This window comes from Electrophorus electricus, chromosome 6 (genome assembly GCF_041902795.1).
Source record: "Electrophorus electricus isolate QZ-2024a chromosome 6, ASM4190279v1, whole genome shotgun sequence".
NCBI lineage: Eukaryota > Metazoa > Chordata > Actinopteri > Gymnotiformes > Gymnotidae > Electrophorus > Electrophorus electricus.
In genome coordinates this window covers 31,810,533-31,829,435 of record NC_137502.1, presented here as the reverse complement: position 1 = coordinate 31,829,435, position 18,903 = coordinate 31,810,533, and the positions used below count along the sequence as shown (strand labels likewise).

At 45.9% G+C, this 18,903-nt stretch overlaps 1 protein-coding gene and 1 long non-coding RNA gene across 3 annotated transcripts in view; one reads left to right on the top strand and one right to left on the bottom strand.

The window, feature by feature from the left end:
* Nucleotides 1-4,211: 4,211 nt before the first annotated feature.
* gcgra (glucagon receptor a) overlaps nucleotides 4,212-18,903 on the bottom strand; it is a 39,659-nt gene continuing 24,967 nt past the window's right edge. The window contains exons 2-15 of one of the 2 annotated variants that reach the window (XM_081716478.1): nucleotides 17,630-17,706; nucleotides 16,768-16,946; nucleotides 16,047-16,143; nucleotides 15,437-15,544; nucleotides 14,339-14,442; nucleotides 14,098-14,204; nucleotides 13,188-13,353; nucleotides 12,555-12,714; nucleotides 12,154-12,214; nucleotides 10,866-10,935; nucleotides 9,550-9,638; nucleotides 9,323-9,470; nucleotides 8,442-8,483; nucleotides 4,212-7,671 (exon numbers count right to left, since the gene is read on the bottom strand). In XM_081716478.1, coding sequence (XP_081572604.1) covers nucleotides 7,360-7,671; nucleotides 8,442-8,483; nucleotides 9,323-9,470; nucleotides 9,550-9,638; nucleotides 10,866-10,935; nucleotides 12,154-12,214; nucleotides 12,555-12,714; nucleotides 13,188-13,353; nucleotides 14,098-14,204; nucleotides 14,339-14,442; nucleotides 15,437-15,544; nucleotides 16,047-16,143; nucleotides 16,768-16,946; nucleotides 17,630-17,706 — 1,720 coding nt within the window. In that variant the 3' untranslated portion in view covers nucleotides 4,212-7,359. The remainder of the gene's footprint in view (nucleotides 7,672-8,441; nucleotides 8,484-9,322; nucleotides 9,471-9,549; nucleotides 9,639-10,865; nucleotides 10,936-12,153; nucleotides 12,215-12,554; nucleotides 12,715-13,187; nucleotides 13,354-14,097; nucleotides 14,205-14,338; nucleotides 14,443-15,436; nucleotides 15,545-16,046; nucleotides 16,144-16,767; nucleotides 16,947-17,629; nucleotides 17,707-18,903) is intronic. The other variant, XM_027026762.3, reaches the window with a different exon arrangement.
* Nucleotides 8,567-10,878, top strand: LOC145658626 (uncharacterized). The gene is made up of 3 exons (XR_014124283.1): nucleotides 8,567-8,793; nucleotides 8,976-9,053; nucleotides 10,738-10,878. It is a non-coding gene; the product is annotated as an uncharacterized LOC145658626 (long non-coding RNA).

Here is an 18,903-nt window from a genome sequence, read left to right as displayed (position 1 = left end):
ATGAGGTCTTAACTGCAGGAAACGTCTGGCAGTAAGATGTTCACTCAGGGAATGTATTTTGAGTGCTGACTTCTGGGAAGTCACACGTAGATGACAGGAAATAGGAGGTTGCGGATATTGGAGCTCTTCTCTCAGAAGACCTGCCAGGCTGAACACCAGCCTTTTCTGGGTCTCAGTCGCCGTGGTGACCAAACTGCAACCTTCCATTCCTCTAGCTCCACCTGCCAGATCTCTCGCTGGCTCTCTGGGGATCGGCATCACTGGTCTATTAACCAGTGGCCACAGCCTGCCTACACACCTGTACATCATTTACATGGACTCTATAAAAGCAGCAGTCAGCCGCTCCTCAGTGCAAAGTCATTTGCTTACAATCCTACTTTCTAGGTCGCATCAGTTTGCATATCCTTGTTGTTCCCGTTATCCCCGTTTTCTCCTGTTCTCTTGGACTGTACTTTTGATTCTTTTCCTTGTGCTTGCTCTGTGTTGCACCTCTTTGGCCCTGTGAATGTTGGACTGTTTTTTTGACTCTGCTCTGCCTGCCCAGGTTTGCCTGTGTTGTGTGTGATGTTCCTCTTGCCCAGTGTCCTATGTGAAAATCTATGAAACCCTCCTTTAGCTCACACATGCTTCCTGCTGTAACATGGAGCAATTAGGAGGCGGACGCGTGTGCAGACAAGAGCGAGAGTTATTAGGGGCAAATCCATAATCAGAGTCATAGTCACAGTGCAGGGTCAATTTACCAACATGGAGGGATCCAGGAAATATGATGAGAAACAGCAAGTAAATACCAGGAAAATGACTAAACAGGCTAAATAGAAACACTAGAACAATAACACAGGCAACATAAACTCAACATGGCTCAGTATCTTCAACTATGAACACAGTGGCATGGATTAACAAAGACCAGCAAACTAACAGGGAAAAACACAGGGTTTAAATACACAGACTGATGAGGGCTAACAAGGTACAGGTGATAATTAATGAAAACAGTGAAAACCAAAACAAGGACCGGAACAGAAACGGAGAAGATGAAACAAAGGAACAGAACCAATGCAAAAACAAAGACATGAGACAGGGTAACCAAGGTGACCGGATGCTAGGGAGTGGGCAACCATGACACCTGCAAGTGTCTGAACCATTACATCCAGTCGCTCATTTGAAGTGACTTCCTTTTAATGTGTGCTCCTAGAGAGCAAAAAATAAGTTTTAAGTTTTTTATTTAAAAAATAAGCGAGGGACGATTCGACCTTTCAGTACACCTTTCTATCAAAAGCATCAGATATGATAACCAGGGTAACCATGGTAACTGAAAGGACAAATCTATATTTAATGAGAGTTTTAAGCTGCAGGGTTGCATAAAGGAGGGGCTGAAAATATATGACATTGCCATACATTATGTTTGTATTTGAAGTCGATGTAAAAAGAGGAGCTTGAATGTAAAAAGAGGAGCTTTTAAAGAACATTACACGCCATCCACCCCTCTATTCATTCATCCATCTGTCCACACATCTATCCATCCATCTATCTTTCTCTGATTGATCCCGCTAAGGTTTGACTGGTTATACCGGTTTCGTTAGATTAATGTAATGCCCTGACTAAGATGTTTCCAATCTCAGACGTTTCAGGGACCCTCTGCCTCTGGATGAAAATCATCAGATACTCGATAACAAACAAGCTCAGCCAGTGAAGCACTCACTCAATTGCCTCATGAGAGACGCCTCATTATCATCCCCATTTGAGATTAAGCTTGATTAAAATGGAAATAAATTATTCGTGTTGGTGGTCTTGGTCTCCCTTTGCACTGATTATCACATTGGAAAGAGATAAAGTTAATTTATTAGCTCTTATCAACAAAACCCAAACCACGCATCTTGGCATACGATACAATAAGTGAGGGTTCCTAGTGAGGGAGCTGGAGGAAGAACCTTACAGAAGAAATTTATAAGCCTGACTGTCTAAATGTGATTGAGGCCAGAGTTTGAGGGATACGTTACACTTTATGAACGACTCCATTAAGCCATGATAAGGGGCTGGAAAAAAAAGGATAGCAATGACTAGAGATATTTATAGCGCATGTAAAATGTCCCCTTCATCAGTGCTCTTGCAGGGTTATGAGTCAATTATTGTTCTGACGTCACGGGCACGAGGAGACAATAAGGGCCTGCAATCTGACTTCAGCGTTGCGTTTCAGTCTCGTTTGATAAGACCACTTGATCTGTGGGGCATATTAATGGTCCAAAACACTGACATAAACAAGTTAATGAAGTGACTGCAGAAGTGCATTTCACATCCATGCAAAGGATAGAAATTAATTTGTACAAATAATTTAAGTGGAGTACATAATGGATGAACGATTGTTGCATTTGAGTAAATTGCTCGTTGGTTGTAAAGGAAAATAGCTACTGATTTATGGGTGCAACCCAATATGCTTAGACTATACCTCACACATTACTTGTCACGATACAGCCCCTCCCTCCTCCTCAAACGTCTCTGGGCGTGTGTTCGTTAGTCTGTAGTGCCACGCCCTCTTGTGTCGTCCACCTGATCCTTGTTGTGTGTAATCGTTGAGTGTGTGTATATATCTCTTGTGTGGCGTCGTATGTTTGTTGTACTATAGCATGTATGTTAAGTATAGGTGTTGTGTTAAGAAAACGTTTGTCTCAACGTGTCTCGTAAAATGGACGGTGCCAGTGGCTCGGATCGCCTTTATTAAAGGAATGTGTATATTTTTGCAATGTTCATAAATGTGGCTTCTTTGATATGAATGTCTGGTATGGGAAAATTTTGAATGTGCGATGTTATTCTTATTGCAATAGTTTTGTCATTTGTTCCTTTGGTTTTGCTATTGTTGCAAAGAAAAGTTTGATTATAGCCAACTGAGCACGTTTGTTTATTAAATTCTTTTTGAAAAGCTATGGGTGCTGAAATACATAATGTGCATATAAAATTGATGTCTATATGTCCGCATGATTGGCTATTTGTTATTTGAATAACACTTTATATAACATCGCTAAAGTGTAAATATGAATTACTGTATAACTCACTCTGTACTTATGCTTTAGTGTTAGTCGTCTGTTTTCCATTAAGTAAGTACAGATCATCAGTGAATGTTATGTAGTGTTAGTGTCCCTATATCATCACTTAGTATCACAGTGGGTATGTCATGTAAAATTACTCGCAACACTATAACTAAAAGTCCCCTTGTGGTCCCTTTTTACATACTATTGAGAACTGAGAAAAACTGCTTGTTAGAAACTGTTAAAGGCACATGTTGAAGAACTGCTGAGGTTGACTCCAGGAGACTGGCAACCATAGAGCTGTTCTAATGAGTGTCCAGTGAGAGGATTCCCACAGTGAGGAATAGCGGAAGGTGTCTGAGGAGGAAGTGATGGATTGTCACTCTGAAAATCTGAGGCATACAGACCTGACGTGAGAACAGATTTGGCTGGAGGATGCTAAAATGGGTCACTGGACCCTGCACACGCGCGTGCCCACACGCACGAAATAATGACTGCACTGTGGACCCACTTTGTGATTCTCCTTTCGGTAGAAATTGGAAATCGTTTCAGGTAAAGCAAACATAAGAACCTCTTTCATCAGCAAACTCTCCTTGGCCACAGATTAAGCATAATCCCAGACCACATTACACACCAAATACGAATGACCTGTCAGTGGAGGAATAACTGCTGCTTAAACCCTGACTGTGCCGTTAGCGCGACGCCCAGCAGGCAGGAATCAGCCTGGGTTCCCTCCTCAGTGCTCCGGGCAGGCCGATCTGCAGACAGAGTGGAACGAGTGGAGCCAGGCAGGGAGAAGCAGCATAAGTCTCTGTGTTTACGCTGAAACCGACAGATTCCTCTCCGTGGAGAGCAGGACAGAAGCTCGGCCCATGGCCTTATAGGGAGCAGAGATAAACAGGGGGTTTGGCACGGTGACATTGCGCCTCTCCTTTTCCCCACAGCCTGAAATTTGAGCCGGTCAGGATGTTGGTTTTACACCCAATTTTACTAAGAATACCACTACGTGGGAGCTATGTACTTAATGTCTTTGAGTTATTGCAGTGTCACATGTATTTTCGTTGCCTGTGCTAATTACATCAGGGTGCTCAGAGGAATGGTATTTTAATGTTGAAATAGTCCCAGTCATATTCCCTTACCAATACAAGCTATTCTTCAAAATCAGTGTAATGGAAAATTAACAACACAAATGAATGTTTTATACATAGATTTATTTATTTATTTATTTATTTTACAATTCTGACACAATATCTTTTGCAAAAACCAGTACACAAGCACAGAGGCTTAACCATGTACAGCGAGAGTCTGTCCAGCCAGAGTTCACCCATCTGACCAGCCGTGGGTGCATGTATGCTAAAATCAAAATGGAATCAATCTACAACAACGTCCCATTACATTTAAAGATGTCTAACCACCAAGTGCAACTCGGCCACTATATTTGACAATATGGCCACTGTGACAGTAAGATACTGGCACTCCATACACGGTCCATCTTTCTTTTCCACGTGGGAAGCAAGTTGGGCTACGCTAATACAGCAGAGGAGCTCCAGCATAGACCTACATGGGCTCAGGAGTCCTGCATTCTGGCAGCAGTTCAGTTTGGTCATAGGACACAGGCCCGAGACTCACAGTGAGGCCCAGAGGGGGACCAGAGCTAGGGATGTCCCATTAATGTCTCATTGGTGTTTCATTTATGTCTCTTTAATGCCTTACTGCATGTATGGCTAACATTAAATGATGGGAGTTCTGTAAGCAGGCTAAATTAGTTTGATCTATGAAGACAAGGTTGCATTGCTTTTGCGTATAAGCACAGATGTAATAGTTTATGGCATTTGATCCTTTCTGGCAATAAAGTGTCCCTTTTCTAGAACCTCTAGCTGAATTTTGTCAAATATTGCACTACACTAACTAACTAATGAGTTCTCCACCTAAAAATATTATAAGAGTCTTAGCTGGTTTGCTCTCAGAACAGATGAAAGGGAGCTCGACAGGGAAACATAGTCCCTCTAGTATCTAGTAGCGCACAAGAACGATGCTATTCCGAGCACACCTAATGGCAAAGTTGGACCCTGCCAAGGGCCCAAACAAGCACAGCACCTCCCCAAACTATGTGCTCATGACTAAACACATGCCACGCATAAAGAAAAGGAAATCAGGCTTAACAAATCTCAAGATGGACACACATCCATATATCTACATTTTTCACAGTCATAAATTAACATTGTGCAAATAGCCCCCAGATTCACCTGCTGCCATCCTCATCCTCCTCGTCGTCGGTGATGAAGGATGCAAGTATCTTTTTGGATGGCACACAGGCTGCATTTGGCTGCAAGGTTTCATTAAGCCACACGGCACAGGTAGTTTAAGCAGTGTGCTTATCTGTTGGGACTGGAGCAAATATAGATCTTTAGACCAGTATGAAAACAATCCCACCTCATCTTTTCCAAATAACAAAAAGAGAACCATTTTGATCACCTTGTGGTGTGTGTAGTTTGTTCTGATATTTCCTCGTGATGGTTGATTAGCATTCTTTCAGCGCAGCTGCCTAGCATAACTAAAAACCTCTCACTCTAGGCCCGCATTAGAAGTTACACAAGCATGACTAAAAAAATTCAAACAACTGAAAAGTGGTGAAACCGGTAAATGGTGTTAATTACTGCCCCAACCAACACGTGGTATTCTAACCCAGCACAGGCAGAGAGAGGCAATATATGACTTATGGATCTGTGAAGAATGTAGCATCTGTAGCATCTGCCAAAAACATTCAGGTCTGCCAACAAGCCCGACTGTAACATCCAGTCGGCGCCTTTCAGTCGCGCTACATGTTTTATATTGTGTGTTTGGGAGTAGACAGCGTAATGTTCCTTGACACGAGCATGTCTCTGGACCCATCTCTGGACACATGTCCTGACAAACGTCTTTGGAAACGTCTTTGGACATGCCTTTGGACACATATTGGACACACGTGCTTGGACAGTGAGCTGCTCATGTGCCAGTCAGTATGTTTCTATGTGTCCCCATGATATCCCAGTGTGCTGGGAGTTTGTCTCTCCTAGACTGTAAAACAAAAGTGTGTGGCCCAGTCTAGCTTTTTCATCCACAGCTGCGTGTATGTGTGTGTGTGTGTGTTCATGTGTATGAGTATATATGGCCATGGATGTCTTTGTATTATAGGATGCTGTGTAAAGATCAAATAAACATCTATTTCCATCTGTGTGTGTGTGTGTGTGTGTGTGTGTGTGTGTGTGTGTGTGAGTAAATATGTGCATGGATCCATCTGCCTCAAGTGCAGCTTACACCGTTGCATTATGCTAAATGCTGAATATTCTCTTTTCCATTGCTTTTGGTAATGATAGCCTCTTAGCAAACATGAACTCAAAACCTTGACTGCTCAGTCACATCTGGAAAAAGTGATTTTTTTTTCCCCAAACCAAATCCACAGGATTTGCAACTGGACAGAAATAACACACATTCAGAGCACCTTAATTATACTTTCCCATTACATCTGTCATCAATAAGAGGCCATGATGGGAAAACAACCACAACACAAAAACAAACAAAAACCAACAGCAAAACTTAAGCATTACCCATTTCACAAATGCCAAAAAAAGCACAATTTGTTTCCGAGACTCCATCGGAGGGTAAGGCGACCATTGCAGACAGACTGCTGCTCGGATAACTAAGCTCTGGAGATGTTTGTGCTCATGAATAATTTTTTTCAAATCCTAAGAACTTGTTTAGGCAACCATACTTTTGATTAGTCTTAGACTTCACAAGAGGAGAGTCGGGCTGGTCCTGGCACACCACAGTACCTGTCCATGAAGTAGCCTCTCCCTTTTTCCATATGTATTTCCTATAGCTCACCTATGTACCAGCAGCCAGTTAGATCCACAGTTTTCCAAACCAAACCCAAACTGTCCCCATCAGCAGTTACAGAGACTAAAGGCAGGACCCACATTGATGTGTCTTCTGAGGTTTTAGAGTTGGGTTCTTTTTTTACCGTTGTGGTTTTGTCCAGAAGCTGACTGCGACGTGTGGTGTAGGTGTGGTGATGTAACCTCAGAAAATGTAATGGAAGGTGAAAACAAACACCTTTGCACACAACATGCCTGTCCTGCTGAGCAGTGGAGTGTCCACAAAGGCGGTCATGCACTCTCCCAACGTACGTGCACACTCGTGCACAATTGCACCGCCTCCCCCCCCCCCCCCCCAACACACACACACACACACACACACACACACACACACGCACATGTCTCCTTGCCGCTCGGACAGCTGGCTCAAGGCCGCCGGGCCAGAGTGAGGGAGACGAGCGTGTCTGCAACGCACACGTAACTCTCGCTCACAGGTTGCTCTCATTGTGACCCAGCGTAGGCTCCTCCACTTGGGCGCCCTCTTGTGGCGGGGAGATGGACTGCAGGCAGCCCTTCTCCCGGATCCCTGTGCCGTTCTGGCAGCTGAGGCGCAGCAGGTTTTTCTCCTCGGGGCAGGGGAGTGCAGAGGTCATGTGGGTGACATCTGACTTTGCAGGAGCGTGATGCACAAGCACGCTAGTAGGCACGTGGACTGTGTTGCTGTAGGTGTGTCGGTATTCCTCCTCAATGTCCTTCCCAAGCTTCCAGCGCTTCCACCGCTTCACGATCTCAGACTGCACCTGACCACAGTGGCACACATGCCCAATGAAGGGGCAAATGTCAAAGCAGAGATGACCACAAGAAAGCCAACGTCACTGTACAATACAGGGGGACCAAGGATCATAAGTAAGATAAACTTTAATTGTTTAGATTGTTTTGAACTTTAGCACTAAGAGCATCATACAAGACATTAAAAAAAGAAAAGAAAAAAAAGAGTTGATTAGTGTGTCATTTCGTTTCCAGCCGAACACAGTTACACTAGAGTCCCACAGTCAACAACCGTCATTTTTCCCTTATTGTTTACCACAACTTTTTACATAATTTGAACCAAACTGAGAAAAATCTCATTTCATAGTTGGTTTTGAAGTTTTTGTATAATCCAATAATTGTATAAATCCAAATATTCTGCTTGGCACTATTTAAATGGTAAGATATGCTCTCTTACAGTGTCTTACAGATTAACACCTAATATTGACTTAGCTAGCCCAGTCCTCTGTGTGTTATCATCGCTACTGCATGTGCCCCAGCTGTGAAAAAGAATTGTTGAAAACAGCTTTGCAGCTGTTTATAACAACGTCAGGGGACCATAGCAGGAAGAGAACGCATTGCTCTCCCGGGTGCTGAAAAACAAACCAAGCACCACATACCTCTATAACTACCCAAGCACCAAATTCCTCTGTTTTGTTTTTTTTATATAAAATAGTGGACTCAAGACTTTTCCATGCTGCCTATATCCTGTGAGACGTCTCATGAACGCCGACGTTAGGGAAGGCGAGTGCATCTGACTCACCTCTTTGTTGACAAAGCAGTACAGGATGGCGACAAGCAGCCCCTGTGAACACAGCAGAAACCAGTCAGAGGAGCGGGACACATCCCCCAGCGACGTGCCCTACGAGGACGAGGGAGCACCGGCTCTCGGTCTTGCGCTCTCATTCATGAAGCTTAACGCACCGAACTGTGTGAAGTGTGATCGAAAGCTCTTTGGGTGACTGAAGCAAAGGCTAACAAAGCAGACAGATACACAGTGCATCAGTGGCTGAAGGCATCTCACCGGGACTGTGAAGCAAAGACCGGATAGTGAAACACTGGCTCACTAACTATGCACGCACTCTGAATGGCACCAACTATAATTAGGAACTGAGGTGGGAATTCCCATAACGGTACATGTGAATCATGAACGTGGGATCTTTCTCTTCTTTGTTGCTTTCTTTCTCTCTCCCACTCTTGCTTTTTCACTCCTTTTTCTCACTCCATCTCTCTGCCCTCCTCCCTTCTCACTACTGTTGTGATTGTTGGTTTTTTTGTTGTTGTTTTTTTTAATCAGGACATTTCCACTGACTGGGTGACGTGTCCGCCACACACCGCCGCTGTGTTCCACGCTGCTGTCGTTCTCCGCCTGTCGGTGAGTCGGCGTGATTGCGATGCCTGTTTTCTCGCTGTGGTTATACCCGACAAAGCGAGACACCTACGGCGAGATTGCTCTGTGCTGGGAGCTGGACGTGCTCTTGGTGCCTCTGAACTAAGAGAGAACACATCACTGTTTCGGTCTTTACTCGGACTCTCTGCGCTCCACACGGCGTGCTGCCTGGTTTAGTGTCACCTGTTTAATACCGAGCTGCATAAACAGCTTACTGTCAGTGTTGCAGGATGTGGAGGGCCTTCCTGTCTGACCTGGAATGAGCTGAAGAAGAGGTCGATGAAGAGCTTGGTCAGGCGCAGGGAGTTGGCGCCGTTTGAGGTAGACTCGTCGGTGACGAAGGAGAACAGGACCAGGTGGCTACCGAGCAGGGGGATGAGTGTGAGGGTGGACTTCGCCAGCCTGTGAGAGGAAAGTGATGAGGATGAGATGACACAGCTCTCAGAGGCAACCTGGCTGTGTGAAGCCGCCCGGCACCCACCGTAGCTTGTAGTCGGAGTATCTCATTTGGTGTGCCCTCAGCTTGGACATGAGGATCTTAATGATGTGTATGAAGATCAAGAAATTGATCTGGACAGAAGACAGAAGCAGGATCCGGGTCAGACATTTCCAGAAACAGCTCAGCAGTGCTATGTTGTGCTGGGATAACACACTGAGCTCTTAGTGCTCAGCGCCACGGTAATTCAGCCACAACTGCTGGGCAAGGGACTGGGAGGGGAGGGGATTCGGTGGGGAGGTTGAGGGGACTGGGAGGGGAGGGGAGGGGATTCGGTGGGGAGGTTGAGGGGACTGGGAGGGGAGGGGATTCGGTGGGGAGGTTGAGGGGACTGGGAGAAGAGGGGATTCGGTGGGGAGGTTGAGGGGACTGGGAGGGGAGAGGATTCGGTGGGGAGGTTGAGGGGACTGGGAGGGGAGGGGATTCGGTGGGGAGGTTGAGGGGACTGGGAGGGGAGGGGATTCGGTGGGGAGGTTGAGGGGACTGGGAGGGGAGAGGATTCGGTGGGGAGGTTGAGGGGACTGGGAGGGGAGGGGATTCAGTGGGGAGGTTGAGGGGACTGGGAGGGGAGAGGATTGGGAGTGGAAGTGACACTTCTTTTAAATAATGTTCAAAATAGGCGAGAGGCTGAAATGTCTTGAAAACACTGCGGACCCTCTCAAGCGTGGCGGACCTTGTCAGACGCCGAGCACTCCAGAGTGCACCGACTGTGCAGAAAAGAAATGCATGCAAATGATGTCTCTGAGCTATTATCATTCAGAGACAATGACAACGCTAATGCAAGAATGCAAGAGTAATAACAGAATCCCTTGAATTTCATCCACAGAAACATGAAAATCTATCAAAATGACAGCTTCAGGATTACCCAAGAGCTGAAACTTCACATCTGCTATATAGCGGAAAGCACTTTAATCTGAATGGTTTAAAGCTTTGCCAAGTGAGATGTAATTTGATGCAGAAGACTTTGTGCAGATGAGTGTAAGAAATAGATTGTGTTCTCTTTATGACATCTCCTTTCCTGTTGTGTGCGTGTGTGCGCGTGTGTGTGCGTGTGTGCGCGTGTGTGTGCGTGTGTGCGCGTGTGTGTGTGTGTGTGTGCGCGTGCGTGCGTGCGTGCATGTGTGTGTGCGTGTGTGCACGTGTTTTTCTGTGTGTTTGCGTCATGCCGACCAGAGTTCAGCTAAGAGAGGTGCTTAATAAGTTGAGCATAATGCACCGATATCCTCCAGATCAGAGGACAGTGCGATCCAGGCTGCCTGCAGGAGGGTGGACGGGAGTAGGTGAACAGCAGGGTGACTCACCAGCACCGCCAGCAAGATGGAAGAGCGAATAATCCACCAGTACTCCATGTTTAAGTTCTGCTCCCAGCAGCTAGAGACGGATAAGAAATAACATGGATCAAAGAGCAGGTGTTACCCGCATGCATGTCCAGTCACACGGACACACACACACACACACACACACTCTCTCTCTACAGACAGTAGTATTAGTACTACTGACAGTAGTTTATCACCAGATAATAACTAAGCTATTTCACTGCCTCAACCCTTCCCACTACTTACACTGAGACTCATGGGACTTCGGGACCCATGTTGGCAGATAGTTGGAGTGGCAGCGGGAGAAGAGATAAAAGCATCTGGGTAGCTCAGTGCAGCTATAGGGGAGGGCACCATGTTCTAGAGGGGCAGCAGGGGCGGAAACACAGGCCAGGGGAACCGGCGGGTGACTAGAACTGGTTGCACCTGAGGCTCGTTGAAGGAAGTGACAAAATTGACATTTATGGCTAACTTCAGTGAGACGCAGATGCTGATTCACCCAGGCTGTCTCTCCACCCTTTGAGGACGCTTAGCCATGCCCCACTGCCACACACACACACATATACACTGAAGGGCCTTCTTAGAGATAAAACATTCTCTTAATTTTTGTTAATACAGGATTCTATCCTGGCAGTTTTTACTGTTATTTTTATTTTGTTATAGAGTCTAAATATCCAAATCCAAACACTAAAGGGTTGACATTACTCAAATTGCACAAACCTCTGCCAAATGTCACTGATTTAAAAACCCGATAGACTTCTCTGTTACCATTAAAAAATGAGCACATATTTTGAGCAGCCCTGTCTCTAAGATGTCCTTAGATGAAAACATGTCCAGCTGAAGCACTTCTCGAAACCCATCCAGAGAATAACACAGGCCACGTGATCTATGCACTATGTCAAAAATGCATAAAACGCCTCCTTAGGTTCGAAGTAAAGAACCTTCTCTGCATACCATCACCGTGCCCAGTAGCACTGACACAGCGGACCGGCTGGCCCCGCCCCCTCCCTGCGCACCTCTTGTGCAGCTGCAGATGGAGAAGCTGAAGTGTCGACCTCCAGCCTCCCGTCCACATGCGCAGACACAGGGACGGGCTCACTGGTTCATTTTTCACTGGGTTACATTGGACAGAGGCCACGAGGGCAATAAGACCATCCAGACAGGCCCAGCGCAGTGAGGCTACACGCGGCCGGCCGGGCGCTGCTGCCCCCGAGCCCCTGCGGTACTTCACAGAGTGCTGATATGGTCCATATGGGCATAGGTATGAACTTACTTCTCATTCTCATACAGGTATTTCACAATGATCCAGGGCAGGACAAAGATGAGCGGTGCTCCTGTGAGAGAAGGAAGGCTATGAGAGACACAGCAGATGCCACGGAACACCACCCACACCACCACCCACACCACCCACACCACCCTCGCCACCAGCATTCTTTCATACACCTTCGCTACAAGCTGGCCACAAGGACGAAAATGAGCCTCAAACATACAGAAGCATAATATTTAAGAAATTTAATGAATATGTTTGAAAGAGATAAAATATTCACCAAATGCAACATCGGTCTTATGATTAGGGTAAACCATCTCTTATTTGAGGTATTAGATTTATTGGTAATGTTCAAGATCATTTCACGTTTTAAGTCACTGTATGTTTCCATGCTCTGGAGCCCTCACCCCAGCCAATGCACAGGTACACGCCGAGGTGGTTCCCCTCGGTTAGGAAGGTCACAGCCAGCAGGTTGTGCAGGTAGATGCCTTCTACCAACAGCCAGTAGCTGTTAGCTATGACACTATACTGCATCATCACCATGGCAACCCGGCACCCGATGGCAGTCTGCAAAACAACACGCTATTAAAGGTCCTGGTGCCTTGAACGAGTGACACCGAAACGTGCTTGTGTTGTTTAATGGACTCTTTTACCCAAATTGACAAATCCACAAACTGATGACACAGTAATCTAAAACAACTTACTCAAGAGTATAAAGGTCGTTACTCAGTGACGTTCAGTTACAGAACTCACGGACCCTTCACCTCAGCAACCTATGACCTTAGGGACTCTGTCTGCTGGCCTACTATCAACACAACCATTCTAACAACACAGTGGGTCACCATGACTGAATAGTGATAGACAAAGTTTAAAACAGTGTCAAAGGTCACAACAGTCCTGGACTGCACAGTTAGCTCTGATCTACACAGACTCTTTCTGACCATTATAAGCTGTTATAAGATGTCATAAGCTCTGTTAGAGCCAACAACCCCCCCCCCCCCCCCCCAACCAGTGAAGAAACAATGAAGCAGCACGCTGACTTCATTCTTCATGAGCTGCTCCATGTCCAGGTCCGTGGTGATATCCGGGTCAATGTTGAGGTGAGGCCGATCCAGCAGCACGTCTTTGATGAGGATGGACGAGGCTCGCAGGATGAAGGAAGCAAACAGGTTCATGTGGATGTTGTTCCTCATACAGTGAAGCTTCCTGGAAGTACATCACAGCCCCTGTGAGGCAAGTGCTAGTGAAGCCCACTGACTGAGAGGTTTTTTACCAATTGATTTAGATATCAATCAGTCAATCAATCATTCAATCCCCACTGAGACAGAATATATATTATTTAACTCAGTGATGAGGGCAGGGGAGCAAAACCTTTTTATTTTGTAAGGAACCACAAGGTCATGAAAGGTCATCAGACAACCACCTGCTACAGGGGTGTACTGGCTCATTGACAGACAAACCCAGCCTCCTTTTCTGAATCGAAATGTATAATGTCATAGTAATAACAACAAAAACAACAATGCAATAATATTGCCACAAAAATGCCACAAAGTTCTCACCAGCAAATAATAATTAATCATTAATAGAAAACAGGAATAATCTAGTGATATTGTTAGAATGAGAGAATTTTAAAAATTAAAAAACTGATGGCAAATATATTTTTCAATGTCTTGTGTCCGTTCTTGGTACCTTTATCAGTCCAGCAACAGTAACCTAAGTGAATGGTACAGGAGATGCCTGTAGTCACCAAAGACTAAGAATCTGGGTAAGTTTGACTCAGGGCACCTGCGGCTGATATCATCTGAGAGCACAGACACTTTTATCACTGGATCTGTGTGTTATAGCAGCCTTTTCCCTATGGGCCAGTTGGGGTTTGTTGAGGGAACATGTCTGGCCCCAAGAGCAGTGGACTGTTGTGAGATGGAGTGCCAGGGTGTGTGTAACTGTTACCTGAAGGCCACCAGGATGCCCAGTGCCAAGACCAGTGCCCCCAGTGAAAGAGAGTAACCTACAGTGTACATGGTGCGGAACTGACCCAGGACCTTCCCGTAGTACTGCTATAAACACACAAGAGCACACACACCCAGAAACAAACATAGAACTTTTTAGTTTCCTTCTGTGCCCATGGGAGTTGCAATGCTGCTTCTGCCGTAACCTCTGTACATACCAATCAAATGTTTGTCGGACATACCATGTCCTTCTGGACCGGGTCATTTAGCTCACACTCGCTGGCGTTCGACTGCTTCGCCCACTGTCCCCCAGCGTCACAGTCCAAATACACCAGGCCTTGCTGGACTGGAATAAACACACACAGTGCGTGCACGCATACACATGCACACACATAAACATACACCATATTTTCTCTTTAAGCACAAAACAAAACTAATGTTTCACGGTTTTATTTATAGAAAAAATATTGAGACGGTCATGGTTTTCCCCCTATGGCATTACGGTTCCCGTTGGGCTGAGATGAGTTATTTGGTTTGTTTCATGTCTTGGTAATCCCAGTATGTTTTTGTTTTGTATTCTCTTGATTTCTCTGAGTATTCCTGTGTTTCCCTGTTTGTTCTGTCAACTTTCTGAGTATGTTGTGGCTTTGCTGCCATCCTTGTGTGTTGTGAATTTCTCCATGTGGATAAGGCTCTTGTTACCACTGTGAGTTCCATGTTCGTATTATCCCAGTGTTTTGCTTGTGTTCTATGTTTCACTTTAGTTTGTAGTATGTCTTTGGTTATGTTTCATTTTGGCACAGCTCTTCGCCGTGGACTGTTAGGCGACTAGTGAGGAAGGATTTGCCCTTACTAAATGTTGCTTCTCACCACACTCTGTCACAGGGATCTTCCTTCAAAACATAGTTTCCAAGTTCACTCTTGTAGCAAACAGTATGGGTTTTAACACACCTGGATTCAACTCAAAGACCTGCAGAAAACACCTGCCACTTTTTGTGCTTTGAGTGATCCTCAAATAACACTGCTCTTAAGTTGTATAAATACTTACTTTATGAATTTTGTATAACCCCTTATAAAGTATGTTGTGTAATGTAAGTTCTCCAGATCACGTTACCTGCATGTACGTGTTTGCTTTTTTCAGGTGCACAAACTGCATGTACAGAACACTTGTAAAAAAGCAGTGATTCCCATTGAAATGCAAGTACACACACACACACACTAACCCAGCCCCCATTCATGCTCTACACACACACACACACACACACACACACACACACACACGCGCGCGCACACGCACACACACGGTTTCGCTCCCTTCTCCTGCATTCCTGCATTCTTACCTGTTCTGTACCAGGGCAGGTACCAGGGGCAGGGTACGCTCACCGTGGTGTTGGGCAACCCATCTGGCCAGCAGGCGTACTTATTAAACGTCCGGTTGCACACAAGACCTGGACGACAGAAGCCATTCATAAATCAGAGGAGCCCCGGGTGGAGGATAGTCAGCTGTGAAAATCTCATTACACCTCCCTTTCCACTAATCCTGGGTGACTGGACTTCTGTCCCTTGTCAATAGGTCAAGAGTGTCAGGTTTCTCAGACGAAGAGTGCCAACCAATCAGCAGTCAGATATCCCCAGCCTAATGACAAGGCCTGTGTTCAGTTGCAGGGCACAGGGCTGCAGCAGGGGCGCCCCTATATCCCTCATGCAGAGCCTCAGGTGATCCTACCTACTCAGGTGATGTGCCTATACTCTAATGAGCTGCAGCTTTCATTGTGGCCACAAAGGCTTGGGGCGACATGTTCCTGCAACAGTCTGCAGCCCCTGACCAGGTACATCAAACTAAGAGCTACAGGACTTTGATCTGGCCAGCATGCGCACAGAAGTTATGCAGGGTTCTGTGGTGATGGCAGTCAGACAATGTCTAATGAAAGGCTGAAGAGAAAAGCTTACCTGTGACTGGTGATTCTCTGCTGTTATTTTGGAGACATTCATCTTTATACATCATCCATCTCGTCACTAAATTCTTCATGAACGAAGCTGAGGATACCTGTGTAACGCAGCCATGACAACACAATTCTGTAGTTTGGGTCACATGTGAGTCTGTAGTTCAGGATACAAGTGAGTCTGTAGTTCAGGATATATGTGAGTCTGTGGGTCAGGTCACATGTGAGTCTGTGGGTCAGGATACATGTGAGTATGTAGGTCAGGATACGTGTGAGTGTGGGTCAGGGTGTGGGTCAGAGTACGTGTGTTTTGGTCATGCATCACGTCTGCTGCACTAGCACTGCTCTGCTGGCCCACAGTGCACTGTGATATTGAAGAGTGCAGAACTGGGTTTCTTTGGAGTCACTCTGCAGCATGGCTACTGTTCTCAAAACACAGCGATTGCACTAATTAGGCTTATACAAGGGAGAAAACCCTATAACGAGTGTCTGAGAAAAAGAGAAGCGAGGAGATCGAGATGAGAAAAACTGAAAAGAGAGCTTGAAGATGGAAAACCAAAGATGAAGGTGAAAATGGAGGGAGAGAGAGAGTCAGAGAGAGAAAGAAACCAACAGCAAGAGTGATATATAGAAGATAGACAATAAAAAAAAGTACAAAAAGTACAAATAGAACAAATAATTAAGCAGAGAGAGAGAGAGAGAGAGAGAGAGAGAGAGAGAGAGCTAACCTGGGTGAAGGAGCAGAGTATGAACAGGCTCTGAAGCAGGAGCACCTGTGACATCCCTTCGCTGTTCAGCTGGATATAACGTTGGGCGCTCGGCAGTAGAGGGTGGGGGTGAAAGAGGGTGGATGAGCTGGGGCTTACCTCATAAGAGGGCTTCACCCGGGGCCCCCACGGTGCCTGCGCTGGAAATGGCACACACAGCATCACATGCAGACTCACTTAACAAAGCTGCAGAACAGCAGTTTCGGTCTGAGCATAACTAGTTTTACCCATTGATCGGACTGTACAGCATAGGAGCACCGTGCAGCACTTAACAGGGGTTAAAGTACAAACACCTCGTTAAATTCACTGTCTCTGGGTGTAATTAGAACACTGTGCCTAAGACACATCAGACACATCACCTGAGAGCACCTCTGATGTCGTTTTCCTGCCCGGTTAAAATCCACACAGTGCAGCCGCTTACTTAAAAGTCCTGCAGTACCAGTGCACTGATCCAAATAAGGGCTCCTCATAGATTACAATTGTCCCTGTCTGCTTATGGAAGTCTAGGGATTGTCTTGAAAGCAGTACATGAGAGAGGACACACTGCCCCAGAGTCCACTGATTCCAGGCCAATCAGTGAAGCAACAATGAGGAAGTGATCCCACACGGAGAGGAGAAGAGACACATTACTGGGGAACCAGGCAAAAAGCCTGCTTATCCTTTTAGTTACATCTAAACAGCTAGACTCAAGGATTCTTAACTTCTTAAAGAAAGGTGCACAGATGAGCATGTATGTGTGAGAGGTATGTGTGTGTGTGTGTGTGTGTGTGTGTGTGTGTGTGAGCACGCGCCTGTGATCGATGACGTGGTGACAGTCACTCACCTGCCCATCGGCCCACAGCACATGCCATCTCCTGCTTCCTCCCGAAGTCGGAGAACGCAACGAAATCTGAAACGTTTCTGCAAAAAACATCTTTAGCATGGCAACATTTTTGGCTAAAACGTTTCAAATTCCATTCTGTTCCAGTCTGCAGGCAGCACAAGGTGACTGGCGCTGCTGAATTACTGTGCATGGTGTCATTTTTTGGCTGTTTTGGGTTTTTTTTTTGGTAGTTTTTGTTTTTGGTGGCTTTTCGTTTGATGTGTTTGAAGACAGCATGAACAAAACATGAGCCTAATGGTTAAGGAACCCTTTGAATGAGGTGCTACTAAGGAATTGTGTGTTTACCTGTGGTGAGTACCTTTTCAGCAAACAGGACACACCAGCAGAGACTATGAGTAAGACCACTGTATACGTGCACTAATATAGACCACTGCCACATGCAGCTATGGCTATTTATGTCTTCCAACTTTACAAATGGACAAATACATATAAGTACATACATACATACATACATACATGTGCTACACATGCGCACACGCATGCACACCGACAGTTCTGCATGGGTTAGGCACACCGGAGTTTCCTTCAGCAGAGAGAAGGAGGCGACCAGACGAGCTCATCTACTCACTATGACCAGACAAACCAGTACAATTCAAGGGCAGCAGGGTCTCGTGTGATGTCTTGCAACAAATAAGGCAACAGAAGGAATAAAGGACCTATCAGAAAGCCTTTAGTTGCTGAACGCGTGCCAACGTCTGTGTGACATCATACAGGTGTGACATCATACAGGTGCTTCTGATCCACACTCAGGGTGGAACTCAAGAATCAGGTTCAGAGTCTTCGCACCATATTGAAAGAAAAAAACATTTGCTGCTTATCTTTCAACTGGAATAGCTCGGGGGGGGGGGGGGTCTAAGGCCAGTAAGTGGGTGGAATATTACTCATGCTATATCTGGAATTCATTTGCATATTTCCCCCCACCTCCTGCAACAGATGCAGCCTCCTCTCTGACACCCTCGTACTGACCCCTGCAGCATTCGAGGCTCCGTCTCACTGGCAGCAGCTGTGGGGAGGCCCGCCTGTGGCGCAAGCGTCCGGGTGGGCTGAAAGGCAATCCGACGAAAATAGAAACCTATGTGTGAATGCACTGTGGGGCTCCCCAAGGATCATAAATGATGAAACACAGGTGTCCTAACCTGTGATCTTCCTACCCAGACAGGCTGCACAGCATAGCTGCTGTTTGGTCTGATCAAGCTTGCCGATGGCTAAGACAA